General features: G+C 50.0%; 3 protein-coding genes across 16 annotated transcripts in view; 2 read left to right on the top strand and 1 right to left on the bottom strand.

The window, feature by feature from the left end:
• The window catches only part of RCC2 (regulator of chromosome condensation 2), an 8,737-nt gene extending 8,258 nt beyond the window's left edge, over positions 1-479 (bottom strand). Inside the window, exons 1-2 of the mRNA XM_021374699.1 lie at positions 345-479; positions 183-257 (exon numbers count right to left, since the gene is read on the bottom strand). The gene's annotated coding sequence lies outside the window, so the exon portion shown is untranslated. The remainder of the gene's footprint in view (positions 1-182; positions 258-344) is intronic.
• ARHGEF10L (Rho guanine nucleotide exchange factor 10 like) lies at positions 3,173-26,237 on the top strand. 14 transcript variants are annotated; one of them, XR_002432358.1, is made up of 29 exons: positions 3,173-3,273; positions 9,072-9,336; positions 9,432-9,459; positions 10,289-10,377; positions 10,534-10,617; positions 10,817-10,962; positions 11,350-11,466; positions 12,219-12,327; positions 13,818-13,924; positions 14,068-14,145; positions 14,226-14,405; positions 14,555-14,671; positions 14,756-14,851; positions 15,052-15,225; positions 15,956-16,101; positions 16,408-16,422; positions 16,610-16,794; positions 16,892-17,007; positions 17,354-17,481; positions 17,583-17,683; positions 18,465-18,586; positions 18,818-18,904; positions 18,986-19,215; positions 19,364-19,518; positions 20,907-21,052; positions 22,779-22,953; positions 24,306-24,428; positions 24,505-25,059; positions 26,093-26,237. XR_002432358.1 is itself a non-coding variant. In XM_021374682.1 (28 exons), exons 1-28 carry the CDS (start codon positions 3,250-3,252, stop codon positions 24,987-24,989), a joined length of 3,828 nt encoding a protein of 1,275 aa, XP_021230357.1. In that variant the 5' UTR covers positions 3,173-3,249; the 3' UTR covers positions 24,990-25,433. The 14 variants fall into 14 exon arrangements, 12 of the variants coding, with proteins under 12 accessions (XP_021230357.1, XP_021230358.1, XP_021230361.1 ...); XR_002432357.1 differs by lacking the exon at positions 26,093-26,237 and adding an exon at positions 25,687-25,823; XM_021374682.1 differs by lacking the exon at positions 26,093-26,237 and having other exon boundaries at positions 24,505-25,433.
• IGSF21 (immunoglobin superfamily member 21) overlaps positions 26,124-26,249 on the top strand; it is an 84,856-nt gene continuing 84,730 nt past the window's right edge. The window contains exon 1 of the mRNA XM_021374703.1: positions 26,124-26,162. The gene's annotated coding sequence lies outside the window, so the exon portion shown is untranslated. The remainder of the gene's footprint in view (positions 26,163-26,249) is intronic.

Here is a 26,249-nt window from a genome sequence, read left to right as displayed (position 1 = left end):
TTTTTTTTCTCTTTAATTGATTTTGAACAATGGGATCTCTGTCTGTCTCCCACTGCACCACGTGGATCCGCCTTCCTTCTCTCTATTTCATTTTATTTTTTTCCTTTCTCCCCTCTGCCCCCCACTCCCTTCAGCCCCCCAACTCCATGCTTTCCCCCCTCCCTCCCCCACCATTTGCAAACCTGGTTTAGAGCGAAGGGTGCAGCATACAGACAGCACCGACCCCGGGGCCTTTGCAATATTTTTGGTGGTGTTTCCTGTTGCAGAAAAAAAGGAGGTTGTGTATTCTTTTTTTTTTTTTCTCTCCCCTTCTCTCCCTTTCCTCCCCCTTAGAGCCCACCCACCAGATGCACTTAAAATGTAAATATGAGCCGCCAGAAGAAACGCTGCGATACAAAACAGAAACACATGTACGGGCAAGAAAAAAAAATGCAAAAAGAAAAGCAAAAAAAAAAAAAAAGCTTCAGAGAGGAAGAGGCTGCAAAGTCCGGTGGTGCACGCACAGCTCCATCTTTAGGACAGGAAGACTGCAGGAGGGTGAGAACTATGCACCAAGGGGTTCCCTTGCTGCATGGAGGACGTTTGCATTCCCTTTCTTGCAAACTTTTTTTTTTTGCTGAGGAAAGGTGCATGCACTGTCTGATTGCAAAGCATTATTTAGCCAAGAAAGGTTGCACTCGTAAATACATTTATTTTTTTGCAGGTGCAATGTTGCACTTGCTTTAGTTTGTGCAGAAAATTTTCTTGCCAAGTTTTATTGCATCCCTTTTAGAGCGAAGAGTTTTTGCAGATGGAGGATGCACTCATTGCAATGAAAGATTTTTTTGCAGGAGTAAAGGTGCACTCCCCCCTTTTCTTGCAAATCAAGTATTTTTGCAGAGGAGAGATGCATCAATTACCCTTCTTACAAATAAAGTTTGAAGAGAGGGAAGATGCAGTTAGACATAACATTTGAAGACAGAGGAAAGATACACTCATCCCGTTTGCAAAGAGAGAGAAAGTGCACTCATTCCACTTAATGCAATGAAAGATTTTTTGCAGGGTCAAAGATGTACTCCATTTCTTTTTTTCTTCTTCTTTTTTCAAAGCAAGGGGGGAGATGCACTCATTACCCTTGCAAAGAAAGAGAAGATGCATTGATTCCCCTTCTTGCAAATAAAGTTTGAAGGTAGAGGGTAGATGCACTCATTCCTCTTGGAAAGAGGGAAAATGCATTCATTGCTCTTATTAGTTTTGCAGGAAGGAAGATACATTCCTCATCGTTATTACTGAGATATTGCCAAGGAAAGATTCCCTTTGTAAAGATTTTGCAGGGGGTGGGTGCATGCATGCTCCCCAACTCTCCCCAGCGGCTGCATTTTCACACAGCAGCAACGTATGGACAATTTTGGGACCTGCTCCCCAGGGGCTGGTGGTGGGCGATGCCTCGTGTGCACCGCCACCTGCAACTGTTGCAAAACGCTACAGAAGGCCAAACCCATGCAAAACTGCATTTTCAAGAGGATTAACTTCAGTGGTGCAAAAAGGAAAAATGAAGTTGCTTACTGAATCATCTGTGCCGCATCTCGGAGCATGATTTGGAGACCAAAAGCAAAACAGAAGCAGGAAAATGCTTTCAGATTGGTGACAAGATGCCCGCGCAATGCAGGGCTTTGCAAAAGGCGTTTACAGAGCAGCAGTATTCCCTTGCTGCTACTGCTGGGTTGGGTTTCAGCGTGCAGTTGCAGTGAGGCCAAGGTCCTCCAATTTGCCTTCACAGCTCACAGCAGCTATTTTCCCATAATACCTCACACTGGCGATGTCATGCTGCTTTTTGAGACACTTTGTCCAAATTCTGATAGAAATCAGCACTGGAAATTGGAAGATTTGTTTGCTGGAATGCAGGGACCCTGTTTATCTGGGAGTTCCAGGATGCAATCTTAATGGTGTGATTAAAAGAGTGCTGGCTGCTCAACTCTGAAAATGTGTTTTTTTCCCCAAAGCGCTAATTGAGTTATGAAGGGGCTGGGTGGAAGGGGAGATTTCAAGGCACAAAGTGAATCCCATTTCTTTAGGGCTTTTTGCCTCTACCTTGGCAAGATCCCTGCGATAGGGTTGAACCAAGGAGTCCTCAGTTCCAAAGAGTTTTTCCCTTTTCTGCAAAGGCAGCCACTCTGGTTGCGTCAGGCAGAGGGTTAGACTGGTTTTTTCTGGGATGAGGACAAACTGGTCTAGCCTGTTCTTCCCAAAGGCAGCTGGATGGGGAGTGACTTCACCCCAGATGCCCTCAGATGGGCTTTGGGAGCCCCCTCTAGATCCATCCGCAGCCTTTGCACCTCCAGTAGATGAGGTTTGGGGCATCCCCAGACCCTCAGCATCTGCAAAGTGGAGGGGTTGCAGTACACCCCGCTTGCACAAAGCACCCAGCGCCCCTCTTTGCCCCGGGAATGGGGTGTGTGCAGCGTGGGAACTGGAGCACTTTGCCTGTGCTCATTTGCTGCATTGCGTCTGTGAAATTGTATTTGGTGCATGCTGAGTTTTCCAAGCAAGCAGCGCAGGCAAGGATGAGCTGGAGAAACGAATGCGTTTAGTCCTGTTGCTCAAGAAGATAAACCCATCATAGGCATAATTTGCACTTGTAGTGACATGGGGTTGTTTGCACAGTGCACGCAGCAGAAGAACTTTGCATGGCAGTGGGGTTTGAAGTGAGGAAATGGGCAGCGAGCATGGGCTGGGGGGTGGCAGCAGCCTTTTGGGATACAAGGTTTGCTTTGCACACCTGGCCCAGCATGGTGCAGCAGGAAGGGGGCATGGGGTGATGCTAGGGGGTGGTTGCGTGCCTCCGTTGCCAAAAAGGTTTTGGGGTCTCCTTAGGAGGTGTCTCTGACTCCTACATGGGAGTGCCAGCAGAAGGCATTCCTGCACCAGCTATATCCCCCAGTGCATGGTTTTGACTGTGCATGGGTTTGTCTGTGCACGGTTTGGTTGTGAATGGGTTTGGCTGTGCACGATTTTATTTGTGCAGTTTTCATTCTACATTGTTTTAGTTGTGTTTGGTTCAGTTGTGCATGACAATTTCTTGCAGCTGCTCCCCACTGCAGCCCTTGCAAGGGATAGGTGCTACAGAATCACATCAGCTGTACTCAGTCAGCACTGATGAGCACAGCTCATTTAAGTGCTGCCCACCACAGCAATCAGCTTGCTCACCCATTTTTCCTGCAAGCCCTTTCCTGGCTGTTTGAAGTTCTCCAACCATTGCATCTTTGCAGAATGCCCCTTCTCAGGAAGGATTGGGTGAGCAAAGCCCCATGGTTGTGGCAGGAGCATGCTCCAGCTGTGCAGCGTGGCTCTGCTCTTCTCTACTCCCTCTGATCTTTTGCTTTCTCCTCTCTAGGTTTTACTGTGATTTTTTTTTCCTTCTTCTTTTGCTCCTCTATGTGCAGTTCCCCACTGCTACATGTATAGGGTTGGGATGTGTGCAGGTGTACACACGTAGCCATGCTGACTCATTGCATCAGCACCCATGGGTCTGTCCAGCTGTACAATCAGCATTGTACAGAGCTTTGTGGATGCAAAGCATCCCTTATAATTGCACTATGACCACTGCTTGGTGCTATGTGCGTAATGTATTTTTTTAGATGTATCCATTGCATTGTAGGTGTGTGCAGCACATTTGATAGGTGCAAAGACATGCAAGCAGCCTGCAAAAGGTTGGGCATTTGAGGACCACTTTGCTAACTTTTGTCTTCATTGTTGCTTTTGCAGAGCTCTTTTGGGTGCCCAGCAGGAAGGCTTTCAGTTCTTGCTGTGAAGTTTTTAGGGTGACCTTTGGAGAAGCTCAGAAACTTTTCATTTACTGTTAATGATTATCTTCTGCACATGAAAAAAAAAACTAGAAAAATTATCTTGAATTTGCACTGTGGCAGCTGGGATGCTATTACCCAGCCCTGAGAAAACAGAGCTGTTGGGGCCAAAGTCCTTGCTGCTGCATTGATCTTGTTCCCATGTGTAGCTCCGTGGGTGCAAAGCAGCAAGTGATGATGCCGTTACCTGCAGGAAAAAATGTTTTTGGCTGTCTTGAGTCACCCAAAGGGCACCAGTAGCGATTATATATTTTTTGCTGGGCTTGTCCATCCGGTTGGGGCTGGGACCGGCCTTGCAGCCACCGCCTGCGTTTGCAAAGAGGCGTTGCACAGAGGTGTGGCAGTGGGGTGTGCCAGGGGCAGGGGGGGCTTTCCTGTGCTGGGAAAACACAGCCCCAGTGCTGATGAAACAGGTGAGGTTGGGGGAAATTTGTAGAGAGATGTTGCATGAAATGCATGTGTGCGTGGGGTGGCCTTTGCATTGCTTAGACTTATTGGGTTTGATCTGTATGGTGTTTTGGGGGGAGTGGTTAGAATGAAGTGTGTGGTGAGTTTGGTGCTGAGATTTGCTGGGTCAATGGATGTGAGAGTGAGTTGGCAGTGATTTTGTGGTGTTTGACTGGAGTCAGGAGGCATTGTTGTCTGCTCCCAAGTGTTGTGGCTGTGGTATTTTTGAGACTGGATGTGTGTGTGTGGGGGGGGGGGGGGGGGGGGAAGGACTTTTTCCCAGCTCTGCTTGGGGCCAGGAAACAGCAGGTGCCCTGGGAATGGGGACAGAAATGAGGCTGCAAATCCTGCACATGGCAGCACATTGCAGCTTTGGGGAAAATACCGCCAAAATAGGAACATGATGCATTTCCTGTGGATAGCAGCTGCGTTTTGGGGGCTGCAACCTGCAGCAAATGGCTTTCGAGTAGGAAGTTCAGTGAGAAAAATACTTATCTCTTGGAATTTGTGAGCACACTCTGTAACTTCCCCCTGCACCTTATATCTGCCTCCTCCCAGCTTTGTTCTGGACTGTACTGGGGGCTCTTTTTGCACAAATGATATGCTCAGCAGCGAGAGGGTTAACAGGGCTGCAGCGCGCAAAGGGTTAAAAGTCGATTAGGAGAGGGCGGAGGGCAAGGGGGCCAGATCCAGATTGGATTGGTAGCAGTGAGGGTGTAAGTCAGCGATGCTTTGGGAAAAGAGAAGGGAAAGGGGGGGGGAAGCTGCCCAAATCCCGGCATCCCTCGCTGCTCAACACTCCCAGCTCCACCAGCCCCAGCGCCGCCTGCCTGCGGCCCCAGCTGGGAGCCCTCAGCCCGGCCATGGGGACCCTTCTATGGGGCTGGAAGCAGTGCAGGCAGCCTTAGGGCCCCCACCGCCTGCCGCCGCCCCCACTGCCATCCTGCTTGGCTGATGCGGACACAAAGGCAGAGGAGACGCGGCCTTCCCAGGTCAGCACAGCCCTCACCCCTTCCCTTCTTGCTTCCCTCTTCTCATTCCCTGCATATGTGTATTTGCACTTATGTATACCCTATGTACCCATAATGCTAAATTTATAGAAGCAAGGTGTCCCTTCTGTACACAGGAGGCTGCCTCGTCCCAACCCTCCTTTTGCAAGCAAATGGGGTTTGCTGCAGGAAAAAGCTTTCCCTTTATATTTATTTATTATTATTATTGCATATAGATATATAGGATTGAGAATAGGGAGATGGGGGGAGGAGGAGGAGGATGCTGAGCATTGGCACCTTATTGCTGCTGCACAATGCTGCTCCCGCACCCGTTCCTGTTTTATCCCTCCCTGTTTTCTGCACTGCTTGCAAATTGTGTAATGCTTGCAGACCCCCCCACCCCAGCATGTAAGCAAAGCATTGGGGTGCTGAGCACCCGCTCCTGGTGCTGCGGTGCTTTGGTGGCGTAAGTGAATTGCAGGGTTTGCACCCACACATGCCTGCGTTGTTTTGTAGTGTTTTTTTTCTGTAGATTTGGAAGAAAATGCCCCAAATTTTTTTTGCAGGGTTTGCAGCAACCCCAAAGCTGTTTGTGCGTTTTTATTTTTTTTAGCAGCAAGAAGGACTTCTCCTTTATATGTAATATTCCTCAATGATTATTTTGATGCATGCTTTGCTAAGGTCAGCAAATACAATGCATGGTGCTAATTGCACTTTTCCCCCTTTTTGTGATTTTTTTTTCATTTGTTTTTCGGGGGGTTGCATTGAGAGTGGATGGTGTGATGGATGCTGCAGAGACACAAAGTTTGGGAAGGGGATGAAAATGTTCTGTTGTGTTATTTTTGAGATTTGTTTCAGTGTCAGCCCGCTGGGTGTGCAAAGCAAGATTTGCCCCAAAATACTGGGGGAAACAGGAAAAAAGGCTTCTTATGGTGTGCTTGGATATATGTTGGCAAAGCAGCTCTGGGTGGGGGAGAAATGAAGGCAGTTGAGGAGGATGATCTCAAATTTGTTGTCACCCCCCGGCACTGATTTTGGGAATGCTCTTAGATTTAAAAAAAAAAACAAAACAAAACTGCTTTGTGTTTTTTAATCAGCTTTTTAAGGGACGTAATTCTCATTTTCACTTTTGTGTGTGTGTGTTGCATTTGCACTTCTCATGGTGCATGCTAGCTGAGGAATGAATTTTCCGGTTGATCAGAGATGCTGAAAAGCAAAATAAAAAGGAAAGTGGCAACAGCACAGTGCTGGGGCTGCGGGTTCTGTCTGGAAACACACAGCAGTGGGGATGTGTGCCCCGGAAAGAGCCGTTCTGAAGCAGAAATGCAGCCACTCTGCTGCTTTTCCTGTCCACCAATGTCTTTTGGCAAGAGTGAGCTGATAAGAAAAGGGAAATGAACATTGAATTCTGTATTATCACTTGGTTGAGTTTTGGGTGCAGAAAACCCCAGAGTGAGAATCTGGGAGAGCAAATGCTACCTTCTGCCTTGCTTCATCCCCAATACTCACTCAACATCCCTTTCTGGCTGTCTTCACCAATTCTTGGCCCCAAAATTCCAGATTTGAGTACTTGGAAAGCGCAGGATAACTCTTCCCCATTGCACTCATTCCCAAACTGAAGCCTTAAAATCTTTGCATTTTGCTCCCTGAAGCCTTAAATCTCTACATCTCACTCTCTGGAAACATGAGGATTTCTACATGTGGCCCTTAAGTGCATGGCCTCAACCGATGCTTAAAGTGCAGCTTTTATAAGGACATCCTTTTTTTTTTTTTTTTTAGACACAATTGGTGCTTAAAGAAAACTCCACTTGCATCTGTTGTTGAGATCCCATCTTATATTATAATTTTAATATTTTGACAAGAGATGTGAATTATGCTCTCCATGGAAATGCCCCCAGATTTCCAACTTACACCTCTATTTTTGGAGTGGAGCACAACTCAGTTGCTCAAAGCCAGCCCAGAGGTGGCAGTGGGACACAGGGATGCGTCCCATGGGCAGGAGGAAGCAATAAGGAGGCGGATGAGGAAGCGGCAGTGGATCCTTATTGCTGCCCACACCCGTTTTTGTGGGTGATTTATGGGTTGGGGCTGGAGCACCGCCTGCTGCTGTTCTATCTGTTTGCTCAAAGAACTGCATTTCGGATCTCAAGGTCTGCACCTGGACATCCTTTTGCCAGTGCTGTCACCTAGAACTAAAGCTGTGCTCTGACCCATTTGCACTGGCAGGAATTGGGAGTTTGTGGGGAGGAAGCCCTTTTTCTCCCTTTACTCCAGGAAGGGCTTTGGGGCTATGTCCTGGGCTGGCAGCCACCCCACCAGCTGGGACCTGTCGCTCGGGCACAGCACTAAAAATACCAAGGCTGGGTGCCAGTGGTGGGAGGAGGATGCTGCCTTTAGCAGCTGGCCCTGCATTTGTGGCTTTATTTAGATCCATCTTTATTTATTTTCTCCAGTTGGGAGGGAGACAGGGCTGGCATGCTCCAGTGGCTTTAAATCCATTTTTCCAAGATATCATCCCAATATTACATTGGGTTTCTTCATCTTGCTCTATCCCATCCCATCCGGATGTGTTTTCCTAGAGAGATGCTCCTACCCCTGTTCCCAATAAGGCAACACCTTAATTTCATCTTATGGAGATGCAATTAAAGCTCGGGACTGGGCTGGAGCCCCGTGATACCAATGGGAAAATAACCATCCCTGGAACACATGGGCTGATGGGAGCTTATGTCAACGGTCAAAACAGTAACTGACCTTATAGTGGGATCAAACCTGGGCTGAGCATCACATTGCCATCCTCCTCCCTGAAAGCAAGAAGCATTGGTGTGCCGGACGCAGGCTGCAAACAGAGCTGTTCCCAGAGCATCTTTCTCCAGTGCCCAGGTGGTTTTTTATCCTTTGTTTTTTGGGGGGCACTTCTATGGGGATGTATTTTCTATTGAGTCTCGATTTGCATCCACAGGGATAAACCTGGAGCTTCCCATCCCCAATGCAGTGACGTGAACTTGTAAAAGGGGGAGATGGGAATTTATTTTTGCTAGGAAAAGGTCAACTTGATGCTTTTGCAGGTTATTGCAATGGGATTGGGCCGTGCTTCCCATTCCCAAAGCACCCATAGATGAGCAGCCCAGGGCTTGGGGTTGCATAGAGCACTTGTGCTCATGGGGAGAAACTGGTGCTGCTGTTTGCTAGAGGTTTGCAGCTTGTTCTTCAGGTGAAATGCAAAACTGGGTAGTCTCTTTGCAGCGTGGCGTTGGCATCTGTTGTACACTGGGTAGTGGCGGCTTTTGGGACCCGTTTGAGTTTTTGCGGGATTTGGGATCCCTTTTGCTCTTTGCAGGTCTTGGGGACCCATTTGGGTCTTTGCAGCTTTTGGGACATACTTTACCCTGCTGTGATTTCTCCCCCACTGCATCCTCGCTTGGGCTCAGGACTCTGCTCTGCCCTTCCTCTTCCTTCTGGTGACTTTTTGTGGCATCTTATGTTACTGGGCAGACAAAGTATTGATTGCTCAGAGGATGCAATGGCTCTGAGCATGGCTCAGTCCTTCAGGATGAATACCTGAAGCTGGGAGGGGGCTGAACTTAGCCATGCACGGGTGAATTTGGCCATATGCATGCATATGATTGATCTGGTGACACGAACTCGCTGTGCACCTGAGAGCATTGTTTCTGCTTCCTTGCAAGGTTTTGCAGCACTGGAGCAGGATCCATTCCACTGTAGGGTGCTGGGGGAAGTCCAAGGGATATGAGGTTGCTCTCCCTTCTGAATCTATTTTTCCTTTCCTTTTCTGCAGGAAAGGCTCAGGGAAGGGCCCAGGCAGAGCGAGTGGACCCCCTGTGCCATGGCTTCATCCCAGCTGCCCCCCTGCCCCACAGTAGGTACTGTTCTTGCTTCACAGCCCCCCAAAGAGCTTCCCCCTGGTGAGGAGGACCTGGGCGAAGCCTTTGACTTCGAGGACAGTGACGAGGAGGAGGACGAAGATTCAGCCACTGAGCCAAGCAGGGGAGCAGTCCTTCAGGCCCCTCCTCGCAGGCACCGTGTCACCAGCTCCAGCACCGGTGAGGTCCCATTGTTTCTGAAGTGTCCACTTTGGCTGACCAAGCTCACAAGCTCAGCCACCAACCTGATTTCTCTTTGCTTTTTCCCCCTACAGAGGGCCTGGTGCCAGAGACCCAGGAAGGGTATGTGTGGTTTTGGGGAGAAAATGCAATTTTGGGGGTCACCCCCTTCCTTAGCATGTCCCAGCCTGGTGCTGTGCATCAGCTTCCCCATTTTATTCTGATTGCTTCATTGCTGCTTATAAAAGGACTGGGGGCGTGGAGTCTGAGGTTGAAGCATGGAAGATTTTGGGGGTGTTGCAGAGGGATTTTGGGGTACTTGAGGTGGGTTTGCACACAGGTATGTAGGGGGAAGATGCAAATCTGACAGCAAGGAGCAGGTACAGGGTGCAGCAAAGTGGGGAACCCAAGTCCAGCCTCACTGGTACATCCTCCTGAGCTTTTTTTTTTTGACACTTGTGCATCAACCCTGTGTGTTTTTTTTTTCTGGGCGAGCCCTAACAATGGGATCTCCAAGCCCCAGAGCAGCAGATGTGCAATATGATGCACACACATGCAGCAATGCTGTGTCCGTGGGGTCAACATCAGTAGCAACCAGTGGCTTTGCAAACATCTGGGGTGAGCAAAAGTGCACAAGCAGCCATCAGTATTGCTGCAAAAGCACTGCATTTTGTTTGCACTTTTTTTCTTCCTTTGTATTGAGTTTGCATCCCTCCCTGGGGGACTCCCTGTTTTTGCAGTTTGCAGTTCTGCTGCCGGAAAGCCAGAGGCATCAACCTCAAGTTTTTAACACGTCGGCTTTTCTGGCGGTGCAAAACTTCCTCTGTAGGCTCAAATGAGCCACTCTTGTTGTGGAGTGGTGGGGTTTGGGGCATGCATGCACAGTAGTGACTTCTTGCAAGCTCCCAGCCCTTAGTGTTTTACACTGATGGTGTCTTTGCCCTCCCCACAGGCTGCTGGAGGAGGTGAGCAATGGGGAAACCTTTGAGGACCCCCCCGACATCAACACCCAGACCTGGAAGAGAAAAAGTGGCCACCGAGGTGGGTTAAAACACCTGGGGCGAGGGGGAGAACACAGCTCTAACCCCAAATCCCAGCCTGGCCGTGGGACTGGGGAACAATTTCCCCACCCTAGCTGGATTTTTGAGTCCTGATGTGGATTTCTGGGGCTGTTTCCCTGTTTTTCTCCCTCCCAAGGTGAACGCTTTGATTTCACGGCGGCAGAGGATGATGTGATTTATGACGATGTTCCCTGTGAGAACCTCGATGCCAACCAGGACGGTAGGAACAGCCCTTCCTCCCAGGACCCTCTTTCTGTTGGGGCTGTGAACCTGTTTCACAGAAGGGCAAACTGAGGCAGCGGGGGCAAAATCCACATCCTGTACTGCTAGAAGGGACAGCAACAGGAAAAAACAGCAGAAAAACAGCAAGGAAGATGGAGTTACAAGTCCGTAGGGAAAAGCAGGATTTTGTCTAACAGGGCGCAGCCTGATCTACGAAGACGTGCAGCGGGGCGAGGAGCTGGGCTGGAGTTCTAGCGAGTTTGAGAGCTACAGTGAGGAGTCGGGTGAGGAGAACAAACCAGAGGCTGAGCCGGCCAAGCAGCGGGCCTCCTTCCAGCCCAAGGTGAAGCTCTGTTAATTATTCTCTTTTATTTATTTATTTATTTATTTTTCCATGAGTTTACTGGAGCTATGTCAGGGCTTGCTCTCCACATGCTCTCACGTGATGCACAATCAGCACAGCGTCGCTTTTTGATTTGATTTCTTTATTTATCCTTTTCCTTCCCCTTTTTTATTTTCCCTTTTGCATCTCAATGCATGGCTGCTGCTCTCTGCTCACTCCCCTTCCCTGCCAGATTATGGGAACCCACCACCCATATCATGCTGCTTTGGAATGGTTTCATGATTTCTCTTTTTTTTTATTAATGTTTGGCTTCTCACCTGAATCTCTCTTCTCTGCCCTCTCTGCATCCTCTGCCTTATCCTCCTGCCTGGTTTGCTTGGGGCTCAGCTTTCTCCAGACCTGAATAGACTAAAGGAGAGATACGCCAGGACTAAGAGGGACATCCTGGCTTTAAGAGTTGGGGGGAAAGACATGCAGGAGCTGAAGCAGAAGTATGATTGGAAGGTACTGTCCCTCCTCGGTCCCTTCCCTGAATTTCCCAGGGCGGGGGAGGGGGAGAAAAAAGCCTCTCTTTAAGGATATGAGTGCACCCATGCTCAATTCAGCCCATTTTGTCTGATGATGGTTGGAGACGTGGGGACATCCATTGCTATCACCTTCTCCATCCCATCTGCATCCCTCCAGTGGTTATGTCCCTGATCTGCCCACCCCATCAACTCTTTGGGTTTTTATTTTTCAAGGGGCATTTGGACAAAGCGAGGTTCAGGTGTGCTAAGTGGAACGGAGAAGGTTTTACCCCCTACAGGGTTGGGAAGGAGATTATTGGGAGTGGGAGAGAAACTTATTGCAAAGCCTTTCCCTGCCTCAGATCACTCAGGTTGGTAGTTTGCAGCCTGTTTACACTGGGATTTTTGCAATTTGCACTAAAACTACTGCAAGTCCAGGTGCAAAGGGTGAAATCCTTCATTGCCCTAATAACAAAATCCTGCTGCAATACACTCATGTCACGCTTCCCTCCCTTTCTTGGCTTTGGCTGCATGCTCATGCTTTGCTGCACTGCTCACAAGCTGGCACATCACTGTGTCCCCACAAAAGAGACAGAGGTGGCCCCTTGAGTGCCCAGCCCCTCCTCTTCCTCAGCTTCCCCATTAGTCTCAGCCTTCCTGGGGAGGAATGGGGATGTGTGATGTCACCAAAGCATTGTGGAGAGGATGCAGTGCTGCATGACATTGAGCATCCTAATGCCTTTTGCTCAGATGACCCAACTGATGAAGGCGGCCAAAAGCGGTACCAAGGATGGGCTGGAGAAGACAAAGATCGCGGTGATGAGGAAGGTGACCTTCCTGCACCGTAAGGAAGTGCCAGGTGAGTGGGGTGACCCCTTCCATGTTTACATCAATCTATCTAGACTTTTTACATTTGGAAAAGACCCCTAAGATCATCCAGTCCAACCACTGACCCATTGCCATCATGCTAACTAAGCCATATCCATTTGACATCTACCTTGTTCTTTCTCCAATTTATCTTCTGCATTTCATGCTTTTTAATTGTTTTCCCCTTTGCTAATTCTGTTCAGCTCCCTCCTTGCCCTTTCCAAAGTATCCAGCCAATGGGTATCCTATTTACTTGTGTTTCAGGGCAACATGAGCCCCAAAACCATTTGGGCAACATAGGAAATGATTAATTTGGGGTGAGATTTAAGGTGTTCTGCAGTTTTCTTAATCTATCCTGTCAGTGCTGCAGGGTGAGGTTTGTGGCTGAAGCACCACTTGGGGTGTGGACAGTTCCTTTCCCTGAAGGTTCTCCCACATCTCTACTTCGTTTTGGTGGCACCTTATGCTCTTCCCACCCTTGGCAGATAAGAAACAGCCCCATTTTCCAGCCAAAAGAAGGAAAACCGCAATGTTTTGGGGTATCCAAAATATGATTCATACCCCATAGGGGATGGGGAGTGTAGGAGAAGGGTGAAGGAGGCGGAAAAGCTACCACCCACCCCTGGCATCTTGAGGGGCTCACTGGACCACTGCGATCGAGGTATGATCCTGCTGGGTGGCCCCTCTGGATCCACTGGGGCCCCTGGGGATCTGCTGCGTGTGCCATGTCCTGCTGCCAGTCTGTGGGATGGCAGTACCCCAGGGTGGGATTTTGGCCAAAAGGATACTCCAAGCATCCCATATCCAATGCTGGTTTTAATGGGGGGGGAAGGAACTCAGGGTGGCCCCCCAGAGCTGCCAGTGACACGCTGGGATCCTCCCTTCCAAAATTAGGGAAGGAAAAAGGTCACCCGGCCGGCAGCGCCCTCCCCTCTGGTTATTTATATGCACAGGGATGGGAGCAGGGTGCCGGGGGCCGGGGTGGCTGTAGTGGGGCCGGGGACCGCAGCCATGTGGAAGAAACGGCCGTCCCTGCCCCATGACACTGTGATCCGCTCACCCTCCTCTTCCTCAGTTGCTTCAGCCTCGGGTAAGGCAGGATTGGATGCCAGGAGGATTGTGTTGTGCTTTTGCTCTGCACTTTGCTTTGCGTTGCTGTTTTTCCTGTGCCTCTCTGTGCTCAGAGCTGTTCTTGAAGGGAGGAAATGGAGGGGGTTCCCCAGTGTGGGATGCTTTTGTGGGAGGATTTGGCCCCTTCCCACCGGGATCTGGCAGCGTCTAGGCTCACAGGGCCCTGACTCATGCTGGTGTCTGGTGACAGCCGCAGTGCTTGGGGACAGGCGATGCTGGCAGCCATAAACCCAGTCAGAGCCCCTGGAGCATCTCAGCATGGCCCCTTCTAGACTACGGGTGTGCTGAGCACCAAGAAGCTTGCAAGAAAAATATAAAACAAGTGTTTGGGGTTTTTTTTTTTGGTGGTAGGAGACTCGGAGGAGGAGGACACAGGTTTCCTGGAGGTCACCGTCTCTGACATGAAGCACCCACCGCCTGAACTTGGCCCCATGCCCACGGGGCTCAGCCCCCAGCAGGTGGGTGCGGGGTGGGCACCTCCTTCACCTTCCCTTTGAACAACTCAAAATAATAGTAATTTTAAGAGTGAGTGAGCACAAAACAGTGTACCTGGGGTCACTTCTGCATGGGGTTTCTTTTCCCCTTCCCCAATTATTTGAAGGTGGTGCGGCGACACATCCTGGGCTCCATTGTGCAGAGTGAGCGCAGCTACGTGGACTCCCTGAAGCGCATCCTGCAGGTGGGGGACCCCCTTCTGGGGGGTGTTTTAGGAGTATTTTAGAGGTTTGGGGAATGCTGATGTCCTGTTGTCTACTGTAGGATTACAGGAACCCACTGATGGAGATGGAGCCCAAAGTGCTGAGTGCCAGGAAATGCCAAGTGGTGTTTTTCCGCCTGAAGGAAATTCTGCAGTGCCATTCCATGTTCCAGATTGCCCTCTCCTCCCGTGTGGCTGAGTGGGACTCTGCTGAGAAGATTGGGGACCTCTTTGTGGCCTCGGTAGGAGGAAAGTTGAGCGTCCCTTCCCAGCAATGGGGTTGGAAGACTAAAATGATACATTCTCCCTGGGTACCCCCAGCCTAAGCACCCATAGCCCCATTTTAGAGTGCCTCACAGCACTAATCCTGACCTTCTTCCCTTGCACCAAGTTCTCCAAGTCAATGGTGCTGGATGTCTACAGCGACTACGTCAACAACTTCACCACTGCCATGTCCCTTATCAAGAAGGCTTGTCTCACCAAACCTGCCTTCCTCGACTTTCTTAAGGTCAGTGAGTCTCAAATGTGGGCACAACCAGCTGCTGGTCACCGTTCTGGATGAACCCCCCCCTTTTTTTTTGTTTACTCCCAGCAGAAGCGGCAGATGGCCAGCACCGATCGGGTAACGCTCTACGGGCTGATGGTGAAACCTATCCAGAGGTTCCCCCAGTTCATCCTTCTCCTACAGGTATGGGTGACCCCATGCTTTGCACCCCGCTTTGGCAGGCACAGTGCTTCAGGTTGGCTCACCAATGGGCTTGTTTTGGGGTTGGCAGCCTGCCCGGGGCTTATGGGAGGGTCTCTGGGGCTTTCCCTATCCCAATGGGGATTTTCCTCCATCACAGCTTGATGGAGCTAGTGACGCCACGGTGATGTTTCTCCTCCCAGGACATGCTGAAGAACACCCCCAAGGGCCATGCGGACCGCCTGTCCCTTCAGTTGGCCCTCACTGAGCTGGAGACGCTGGCTGAGAAGCTCAACGAGCAGAAGCGCGTGGCTGACCAGGTGGCTGAGATCCAACAGCTCAGCAAAAGCATCAGCGACCGCAGCAGCCTCAGTAAGGTGCGTAGTTCTGCCTTGCTCCTCTTCCTCATTCCCGTGCAATGGGAGTTTTAGGGGCTGGGTATGCATCTATCCCCTTCAGTTGGTGTTTGCGGAAGTGCTGAAGCTTGGGGCTCCCAGGAGGGGCTTTTGGGGAAGCTGAGCTCTTGTTTTCCCTGAAACGATGGTATTTAGCAAAAGCAAAAATAAGTCTGCGACTCAGGAAATCTTCATCTGTAGTCTCCTTCCCTCCATCCATCTGCTTGATTTTGCAACCGTTGGTGGAAAACCCTGCACCAAGCTATTGCAACACATCCTGGACTGCACTGGGAGCACGTGGTGGCCTCTGCAGCCTGGCCCTGAGGCCAGCATTCAGGAACAGAGGACAAAACAAAACCCAGAAGAGGCTGCAGAAGAGTCACATTGATCCTTGAGGCTCTTTGCTCATGGCAGAGTGACATTAATGTGCAAAGTGATTGCACTGTGATGCAAAGGGCCTGTGTTGTGCAGAGCTGGAGCATTTTGCACAGCTGTCATGCAGTGAGCATTCTGCACAGGCATTGCATTGGGGTGTTTTGCACATCTGTTGTACAGTGAGCATTTTGCACAGGCATTTCTGCAGAGCTTGGAGCTTTGCATGCCCCTGGGGAAGGGAAAATCTTTGCACGAACCCAGTGCGGCTCAAATTGTAGGGCAGGAGGCATGCAAGAGCCCCGGGGCTGAGCCCCTTACTTGCTGTATCCTCCTGCAGCTGCTGAACTCAGGGCAGCGGCAGCTCCTGCTCTGCGAGACGCTGACAGAGACAGTGTATGGTGACCGGGGGCAGCTCATCAAGTCCAAGGAGCGGAAGGTTTTCCTCCTCAACGACATGCTGGTCTGTGCCAACATCAACTTCAAGTACGTGCCAGCAGCCCCAAGCCACTTTGCAAAAGCAACCCTACCAGCACCTCTCCCCTTCCCAGCTTTGATTTTGAGCTTAGAGACTTTTGCTAGCCTTACCTCCAAAGCACTTCACCTTGTTTTGGAGGAGGAAGCCCAAATTTGGGGCCGTTTCGCTCCCAAATTCATGTGTTGAGCACCTGTGCCGTGAAGCTATGAGAGCTCCCTTGGGTTTTGGAGTCTTGTGGATTGATGCTGCTAAGGGAAAAACCCTCTTCTTGCCCCCAGTAATGCATTTTTATTAACATTTCCCCCCCCATCCAGGCCAGTGAACCCAAGGTAAGCACTGAGTGTGGCTTCCTGTGTTTGTGCCCCATGTTTGGGGGTGCAGACATGCAACGGTGCATGGCATGGTTTTGCAAGCTGTGCTTACCATCTGCTTTTTGCAAGGGGGTTCCAGTGGGGTTTGCAGGACGGGCAACACCAGCTGCTGATTGATTTGCTGTTTTACATCCTCCCTTGGCAGAGGTCAGCTGGAAATTAGCAGCCTGGTGCCGCTGGGCCCCAAATATGTGGTGAAGTGGAGCACGGCCCTCCCACAGGTGCAGGTGGTGGAAGTGGGGCAGGAGAGCGGTGCCTATGACAAGGACAATGTCGTCATCCACAACGCTGGTGCCAAGAAGCATGCACCCACTGGGCCAGCCTTGCACAGTGAGCACCTGCCGCCAAGCCGCATGGTTTTGGGGTGTATGGGTAACACTGCTTCCAATCCTGCATTTCTCTTTTTTTTTTTTTTTCTTTTCCCAAGATAAAGTCTACCTGGGGCCACCACGGCTTTTCCAGGAGCTGCAGGACCTACAGAAGGACCTGGCGGTGGTGGAACAGATCACCCTGCTCATCAGCACGCTGCACGGCACCTACCAGGTACCAAAATGCCAGATCTTTGGCAAAGCTCCCACCATTCTGGGGACCCAAGTGCTGCCATTTTGGGGGCAAATCTCTTGCTGTTTTGGGGACAAAACCTCCTAAGCCTTGTTCTGGGGAGCTGCAGGGGGTTCATTTGCATGCTCTGTGCTAGCCTCATGAATACCTGTCACTCTTAAATGATCTTGCTAGAACTGGATGACCTTTAAGGTCCCTCCCAACCCAAGTCGTTCTGCGGTTTGTTGGATGGGTGGATGGCTGGTTCCTGAGCTCCTCAGCTGACCTGCAGATGGATCCTGGGGATTCAGGCCTCTGGAGGTGTTTTCACTATTCCTCTTTCCCTCAGAACCTGAACATGACGGTGGCCCAGGACTGGTGCTTGGCCCTGCAGAGGATGATGAAGGTGAAGGAGGAAGAGATCCACTCTGCCAACAAGTGCCGCCTCCGTCTCCTGCTGCCTGGCAAGCCAGACAAGTGGGTTCCCAATTCTGGGAATGGAGTGGGCTTTCCCTGCTGCTACATCAACTCAGAGAGAAGGAGGGGGATGAAGGCGATCTAATGACTTCCCCCAACAGGTCTGGCCGCCCCATCAGTGTCATGGTGGTCTTCATCACTCCAAATCCTCTGAGCAAGATCTCCTGGGTCAATTGTCTGCACCTGGCCAAGATTGGGCTGCGTGAGTACCTGTTGGAGTGGTCTTGCTTCTAAAAGCAAAATCTGGGAGCAGAGAAGGGTTTGTATCCTGACGGATGAGTGGGAGCAGGGGACAAGGTTGGATGAGGATGATGGGAGAAGTGCTTGGTTGGCTGGAAGTGGGAAATAGTGTTTCTCCTTCAAAATGCTTTGTGTTTTGATGCTCTTGAGTGGCATCTCTGGGATGCTTGGTGATAGATCTCAGCTTGGCCATATGCTGCTGCTGTCATTGCTCTGTTTTCCCATGAAATAGGGCGAATAACAAGGGAAGAGTCCTACCCTGGAAACCTCCATGTCTCTATTCCTATTTAACACCACGAGTCACTGCAGCAAAAAAAAAAAAAAAGTTTAATGGCAGAAAAATCATTCTAGCCTGAGGGGAATCCAAGCACTCAAACACAAGTTCAAATGACTTTTGATTCCCTTGTTTTGAGCAGTTTGTGTTGTTTTTAATCTGTGATGCCTGGGGGATAATCCTGTATCCATGAGTTAGAAATGAAAACACATTAAAGCCTAATGTGAAGAAATGGATTAGATCTTTTCCTTCCATATCTATTATGTTTTGGGGGGAAGTAGGGGAGTCGACGTGCAGCTTAATGTGGTTGCTTGGGCAAGAGCTGGAAAAGGTGGTGGGATGTCCACCATGGATGGTGGTGGCTTGTGGCATCTCAAAGGCTGGTACTGGGAGGAGTGATGTTGCACCTCCTGCTGCACCCAACCATGCTTATTTTGGGGCTGTCCTTAATCCACTCTGTTCTATGCAGGGGAGGAGAACCAGCCAGGCTGGCTCTGTCCCGACGAAGACAAGAAGAGCAAAGCTCCCTTCTGGTGCCCAATCCTCTCCTGCCACATGCCTGCCTTTTCCTCGAAAGCCCTCGATCTGCAGGTAAAAGCAATGTCCATCTGCCGTATAGCTCTTTCCCCTTCTGCTCCATTTTTTGGGTGTAATAGACTGAAATCCCATGGTGAACAGGTTGAGAGGGGGTGGCCAAATTGCTTGCCAGAAATTGATGCAATCTGGGCTGGCTGGGGGACAAAAGCAAAAAAGACAAACTGGGCTATGGTAGGGTTTTGATTTTTGGGGTATGCATGGGGTAAATGCGTATGTCTCCTACAGCTCAGCGCTGCAGTGCACAACCCTGTGCAATCCTCACTGTTGGGTTTCTCTGCCATCAGCACCTCGTTGCCGCAGGGCTACCTCTGGGTAAGTAAGATGGGGCAAAAAGCACTAGATTTGGGTTATTTCCACCCTTGAGATGCTAAAACTCAGTTGTGATCCGCACAGGTTGGGGGTGGCCAGGAAGGTGCAGGGGGACAAGTGGAGATCTTCTCCCTCAATCGCTCGGTGCCGCGGACAGTAAAATCCTTCCCAGTGGCATCACCAGTGCTGTGCATGGAGTATATCCCCGAGGTGGCTGAGGAGGATGCAGAGGGGACCGAAGAGCCCCGAGCAGGTGCTGAGCAGCCCCCTGCAACTCTGCATCCCACTGTTTGCTTGGGACTGCGAGACGGCAGGTGAGCACCAGTGTGCAATTGTGCATCCACTGCTCCTGCAACCCTCTTTTGTATGCAATTACTGCAGAGGAGCACTGCGCCAAAATTTTGAAGCAATGACCACCACCACCTCCTGCTCTGCATCCTGCTTTTGTATTTTTCCCATTAGCATTGCAGTGTACGGCAGCGTGGACACGGGGACACAGTGCCTGCTGACCTGCAAGAGCCCTGGCATGCAACCAGTCCTCTGCCTGAAGCACAGCCCTGAGTACCTGTTTGCAGGGCTGCAGGATGGGACAGTGGCTGCATACCCCAGGAACAATGGTGAGGACAGCAACCCAGTGCATGCTTTGCTGTGACACCCCCCAAAATGGAGAGTGGGATGCACTGGGTGTGCTGGCTGCTAGAATAGTGCTGGAAGCACCATTTTTGCACTGTTTCATCCCCTCCTTTGCAGCCCTGGGTGATGGTGGGGGATTGCATTTTGCATTGGCACAGTGAATAGTGTTCAGCTTGGGCCCTATAATGTGCAGAAAATGGCCTCAGTGGCCCACAAGGAGGAGATGCTGCAGCAAAGATGTTGCTTGAAGTGTGGCACTTGCGGACTTCTTGGAGGCATTTCCCTGCTGTTTTTCTCTGCTTCGTCACTAGAGGGTAGGAAAGGGTCTCAAATAGCACTCTGTTTTGGAAAAAAAAAAAACTTCTATTAGTTTACAACCTGCAGCAAGAAGCACCAAAGCTGCCTATAGTGTGTTTTCGGGTGCTCTACACCCCACCTTCCCACTTAACAAGCGTGCAAGTAAGTGAATAGCATGGATTAAATTTCCCTTCCATTGCACAATTGCACACGGAAGGCAACAAGCTGCTAGCAAGGTTTTTCTTGTTGTTGTTAATATCTTCTCCCTATCTTTTGAAAAATTGCTGTGTGGCTTAGTTAGAGCAAAGCTTCCCTGAAATAGCAGTGAGCAGAGCCCACCTGCAGCATGCTTTGCTCAGTAGCAAAATCCTGCTGCTGGGAGCAGAGCTCTGACAGCCTCAGGGCTCTTTAAGCTCTTGGATCCTGAGTATCTGGTCTTAAAACTGCAGTGGAAGTAAGTTGCTGACTTGAAAGTAATGGCAGTTACCCACTGGTCGTGGTGAATTCATGGGAACCCAGATTGGATCTCTTTCACTGAGATGCTCCAGTTTGGCCCCAGATGAACTGACTCTGGAGTAGCAGTTTAGGAGTGAAAAAACAACAACAACCGAAAAATAAGGGCCGGGGGGAGAATTTTTGTGCCCAAGCATTGCAGGTGGCTGTGCAGCAGTGGCTGTTTGCAGCTGCCAGGAGGGTGTTTGCATAGGAGCAAAGCATCCCCAGCTCTGGGTGCTGAAAAGTGGGGGAGTCTGCTGCCTGTGCACACTGCCCCATCCTTTATTTTTCATGCAAACAATGGAAGGGAGACAATGTCCATGTGCCCCAGGCTTGACTGCTGCTTATGTGACTTAGGGATTGGAGCAGAGCTCGCACCTGTGTTCCTGGTGATGGTATTGAGGTTTGGGGCGGCAGGAGGTGACCCCAGCACCCAAAGGGGACACCTTTGTGCAATACGGATGCCCAGTGCTAGCACTTCTTTATGCATGCGCATGCCCCAGTTGTGCTTGTGTGACAATATCTATTTTCTTTTTCCCTTACGTTTGAGCTTCTTCTTAGTCTCTGTGCTCTGCCCTAGGGGGTCTGTGGGACCTGACCGAGCAGCCCACCCGCCTGCCTGTGGGGACTGGCCCCGTGCGAGCCCTCTTGATGCTGGATGAGACCCTATGGGCCAGCTGTGCCAACCAGGTCACCGTCCTGGACACCTCCACCCTCTGCGCTCAGGTACCCTGGGGGCACCCAGCATCTTCCCAACCCCTGTGTCCCTTTTGGGACAGCTTTCCTGTGGCTGTGTGAGCAGGGGATGCTGAATAGTCACCTCTACTCAAAAAACAAAAACAAACCAAAAAAACCCACCTTTATCTTACCTTTAATTTTCAAATTTAATGCCTAAACTTAGTTTGCATGTATTAGCTGTCATAAATCCATCCTAAAACCAGTGCCAAGGATGAATAATGCATCAAGGGACTGTATTAGTTTTCTGTCTCCAATCTTATTTATGGCAGGAGCCAGGTAGGAATTCTTGCAGAAGAAAAACAAGGGAGAAAAAGAGGAGGGGCACGGCCTGGAGGATGCCAAGCCCAGTGACCCTGAGCATCTCTTTGGGGGGGGTTGGGGGGGGGGATGTAATGGGGCCTGGGGCTCAATGCAGGTTGATAGTGAGCAAGCAGCAGGTTGCAGCTCCAATTGCTGCTCCCTGCATGTCTGAATTGGGTTGGATTCCCTATGGGAACTTGCACTTGTTCTGTATAAGTGCAGCTCTGCAAACCAAGGTCTGTAAATAGCAGCTTGGGAATGTAGCCTCAGGGAATAAATCCGGCACTGGATGGGAGAGAGGGCGAGATAACCTAATAATCTTCAACCACCTCTGCTTTGTGCAAGAATTTTGAGATGCTGCACCATGCTAATGCTCTCCAGGGAGGGCTTCAGTGCCGCTCCTTTTCTTTAAAAAGCAAAATTTCAAGCATATGAGGGAAGTCACATTGGAGTGGGTGCATGGAGGTGATTCAGTCCTGCACACTGCTCGCCAACCTGCTGGGTTGTGAGCTTGTTGCTGCCATGTGGAAAGCAGGAGCTGCACTGCAGCAAGACCCTGGGGTTGCAATTAAGCAGGAAATCAGCACCTGGAGAAGCAAGCACAGTGCATGCTGCAGCCACACTCCTGCTTCCAGCAGATTCCTATCATGATAACCCCTAAAATTCCCCTTTTCTCAGCACTATCATGCTACCAGAGCCTACTTGGCTCTGGAGCATCCCGTATCTGCAGACTTGAGCCATTCTCAACCTGCCTTCAATGCTTACCTGAGTTTTTATGCCTTACCTGCTGCTTGGGAGATTTTCAGGGGGTTCATTTCATGGAAATGGTTTCAGGTCCATAAATCCAATGCTCTGCAGTGTGATATTTAGAGAGTCATGAAACAGGGCTCACTGCAGCAGGAAGAGGTGGTAAAATGGGTAGAAAACAGGTAAACATGGTGTTGGTTGGGATTTTGGATGCATTGGAATATCTCAGAGGAGGATGTTTTGTTTTCTGTTCCTCATGTTCAAAAGTTGCCATGCACCTCCAAACCCTAAACAGGTCCTGTGCAGGGTCTTGCTGGCTTTTGGGGCAGGAGGAAGGCAGGAAGGTGTTGTCCCACCTTAGTGTAATCTTGAAAGATGCATCTAGGTCCAGCAAATAAATCTTGTAAAGGAGAACTGAGAAAGGGAGAAGTGGGAAAGGCTGAACTGTGCCCCCACAGAACCAAGAGGAGATGGGTGAGGGGCCGAGTTTGCTGTCTGCTAAAAGCAAAGCTAGTGAGGAAAGCAAGGACCTCTATCCCATCCCCTCCCTTCCCCTCCCCATATGGATCTGCAGCCCTACAGCAGCCTCTAGAGTGTCCAACCTAGCAGCCTCTTATTGTGATTCCTTCTTTATTCTGACTTCATCTTGATTTTCTCCCTCTGGCAGCAAACCTTTGAGGCTCACCCAGACACAGAGACCAGTGTGACACACATGATCAAGGCAGGCAGTGGCGTCTGGATGGCGTTTTCCTCAGGTTCTTCTATCCGCCTCTTCCACACCGAGACGCTGGAGCACCTACAGGAAATCAACATTGCCACCAGGACCACCTTTGTCCTCCCAGGTGGGCTCCTCATCCCAATGAATGGAAAACCTGGGGCATCTATCCTCCGGGTGCCTTGCTTTGCAGAGAAATTGTGCAGGGAGTTCATCTGTTGCAAGGGCTGGAGCTTTGTCCTGTGATCACCCTCTATAGGTTGCAGGGATGGAGCTGGGAGCATCACTCTGAAGTCTTCATAGCTCTTGAGAAAAATGCTAACAGTTTGAGGGAAAGGGGTGTTTTTAGGCTGCTGGAGCAGTTTTTAGGCTGCAGGAGCTTTGGGATGGGCTTGGACAGGTCTGAGTAGGGTGTTAGCAAGACTGAACTTTGCTGGGAAGATAGGACCACTTCTCTTCATCCATGCATCCAATCTGGGCACTTGTGCACCCATTCATGCGTCTACTCTTCATGCTTGTGCATCCCATTCATGCATGTGTGTGCATCAGCACATGCCATCCATGCATCTCGCTCCTGCTCCCAGGCATGCATCCATGCATTCCATTTTCCACTCCCTACATGCATCCATGCACCCCATCCTTGCATCCATATTTGCTCCCATGTGCTTAATGTACCCCATCCTTACACCTACGTGCATCCGTGCGTGCATGAATGCGCTCCATCTTTGTACCCAAGTATGCATCCTTGTGCCCATATTTGCACCCTTGCATCCATCCGTGTGCCCTGTCTTTGCATCTGTGTGTGAATCTATGCACTGCTGCATGCCTTTTTGCATCTCATTCTTGCACCCATCTTTGCACTGTGCATGCACCCAAGCATGCACACCTCTACCTCATGCACTCTGTTTCCACCTCTTTGGCTCTTAGCTGCTCTGATGTGCCAAGGAAAGGACAAGGCTCAGCCCTGGGCTTGCAAGGTTGCCTCCCCCTTGTTCCAGCTACAAAACGTCGTAATTGCATAATTAGTTATACGCGTGCTACTCATGTAAGTTGCTTTTTTTTCTTTTCAGGGCATATTGAAATATTTATCACTTCCTTTTCTTACTGGGCAAGTGAGCGTGGGGTATTAATGCGTTTTTGAACTCATGCTCCCTCATCCTTTTTAACCAGACAGCCCATTAATAAAGTTCTCGCTGAGAACTGGAATGCATCTCCGCAGATATATCGCTTCACCGAGTGCGACACTGTAGCGCTAAGTCCCTGCGATAAAATATTCATGTGCCATTAGAAGCCTCACTTCTCTCTGCTCCTGTTCCTTCATTTTTTTTCTTTATTTATTTATTGATATTTTCAGCATTTTTCCCTGTGCAGAGATCTTCATGCATGGGTGATGCTCAGTTTTGGGATGGCAGTCATCCACTTTGCAAGGGGGACGATGCTGCTGCAAACCCCGTCTCTCTCTTTTTTCCCTTTTTTCAGGGCAAAGACACGTCCGTGTCACCAGCCTGCTCATCTGCCAGGGCTTGCTGTGGGTCGGCACCGACCAGGGCATCATTGTTCTACTGCCCGTGCCCCGGTTGGAGGGCATCCCCAAAATCACTGGTGAGCATCCCCAAAAACTTCCCCCATAAGACAACATTTGGGCTCTTTGTTAATCAAATCCCTCTATTTTGCATAGGAAAAGGCATGGTGTCCCTCAACGGGCATGGCGGCCCCGTGGACTTCTTGGCTGTAGCACTGAGCACACTGGCCCCTGATGTGCTAAAAGGTGACCAAGAGGAAGAGGAAGGTGAGGAAGAGAAACCTCTCGAGCTGGATGGACCCCCACCACGGGAAATAAGGAAAAAAGGGATTTTGTTGCAATATCGCCTCCGTTCCACCTCCCACCTCCCTGGGCAGCTGCTATCAGTGCGGGATGCTCCGGTTGGGACTGGTACCCCAGAGCATACAGAAGAAGATGGCTCCATCTATGAGATGGCCGATGACCCTGATGTGTGGGTACGGAGCCGGCCCTGCGCCCGTGATGCTCCTCGCAAGGAGATCTCCTCTGTCGCCATCATTTCGGGGGGCAGAGGGTACCGTAACTTCAGCTCTGAGCTGCAACGCCGGGGTGGTGATGCTGACAGCACCCTGCTCATCTGGCAGCTCCCGCTGATGCTATAGCACCTGGGGGATGCCCACGCGGCGCCTACCTCAAAGCCACCCTACACGCTGCCATGGGGCGGTTGCGTCGGTGAGTGCACCACCCCTGTTATTTTTTTTTTTAAGGAGAAATAAGGAAAAAAAAAATGAAAGGAAAAACACCGTAAAAATTGTCATTTTTGACTCCCCTCCTCCCTCCTACAGGCCCCCCCCCCAAAAAAAAAATCCCCAAACAAACAAACTCAATTTGCATGTTGGGAGAGGGGAATTTTTAAACATGGGAAGCAACGACCTCCTTGCGGGCTTTGGAGGCACTGGGGTTGTGCTGAAGGCATTTGTGTGTCTGCGTGTGAATATCTATAAATATATATAAATATGGTGTATATTATGACCTGTATAAAGAAGGAATCTGTATATATTGGGGCACTTGGAGATGCAGAAATAAAGCAGAGGTGTGAGCGCTCATTGGGTACTGGCTGTGCTGAAATGGGGCTTTGCTGAAATAGCCCTTTTTTGACTATGAATTGAGGATTTGGGATACGTAATCCTCTGTTTTGGGAGCTGTTTTGGGGACTTCCCATTGGAGCACAGAAGCTGTTTCTGGAGGGCAGGAAATTTTGGGTGAAGTTCAGCCTGGAAATAAATCCCATAGGAATCAGCATGTTTCCTTGCAATACTTTGTAACCTGTTTTGTGCAGATGTTTTTGTTCCATTGCAGCTATCTTTCCAGCTTTGTCAACAGCATCCCAACAAGCTGATATGACCCTCATGCTCAGAAATCAAGAAGCAGCTCTAAAATTGCCCTTCTTTCAGAAATGGTGGGGGATGGAGGGAATAATGGACAGAGGGAATCACAGAATAATTAAGGTTGGAAAAGACGTCTAAGAACATCAAGTCTGACCATCAGCCCATCACCACCATGTCCCCCATCTCCATGTTTCTTGCAAGCCACCATGGACAATGACTCCACTGCTTCCAATGGTGCCCCGTCTCTTTTCTCTGATACCCAGACCTCTCCATCCATGCACAAAATCCCAGGGCCAGGGAGGTGGAAACTTGTCTGTGGACTAAATCAATTTATAATGTGATTCTCTAACTGCCTCCAATTTGATTTTCATTTGTAGCACTACAATTATCAGATTGATATTCCTGGCAACTCAACCTTGAAATGGGACGGTGTGGTGTGTGCTACTGGTGAGCAAAGATTATCTGCCCTGCACCAATTTTTGAGTATTTTTCTAATTAGCCATTAAATGTGCTTTGCTGGGATTATTTTTTTGC

This window comes from Numida meleagris, chromosome 20 (assembly GCF_002078875.1).
Source record: "Numida meleagris isolate 19003 breed g44 Domestic line chromosome 20, NumMel1.0, whole genome shotgun sequence".
NCBI classification, from domain to species: domain Eukaryota; kingdom Metazoa; phylum Chordata; class Aves; order Galliformes; family Numididae; genus Numida; species Numida meleagris.
Note: the sequence above shows the minus strand (reverse complement) of the source record. Positions and strands in the feature narration are given on the sequence as shown.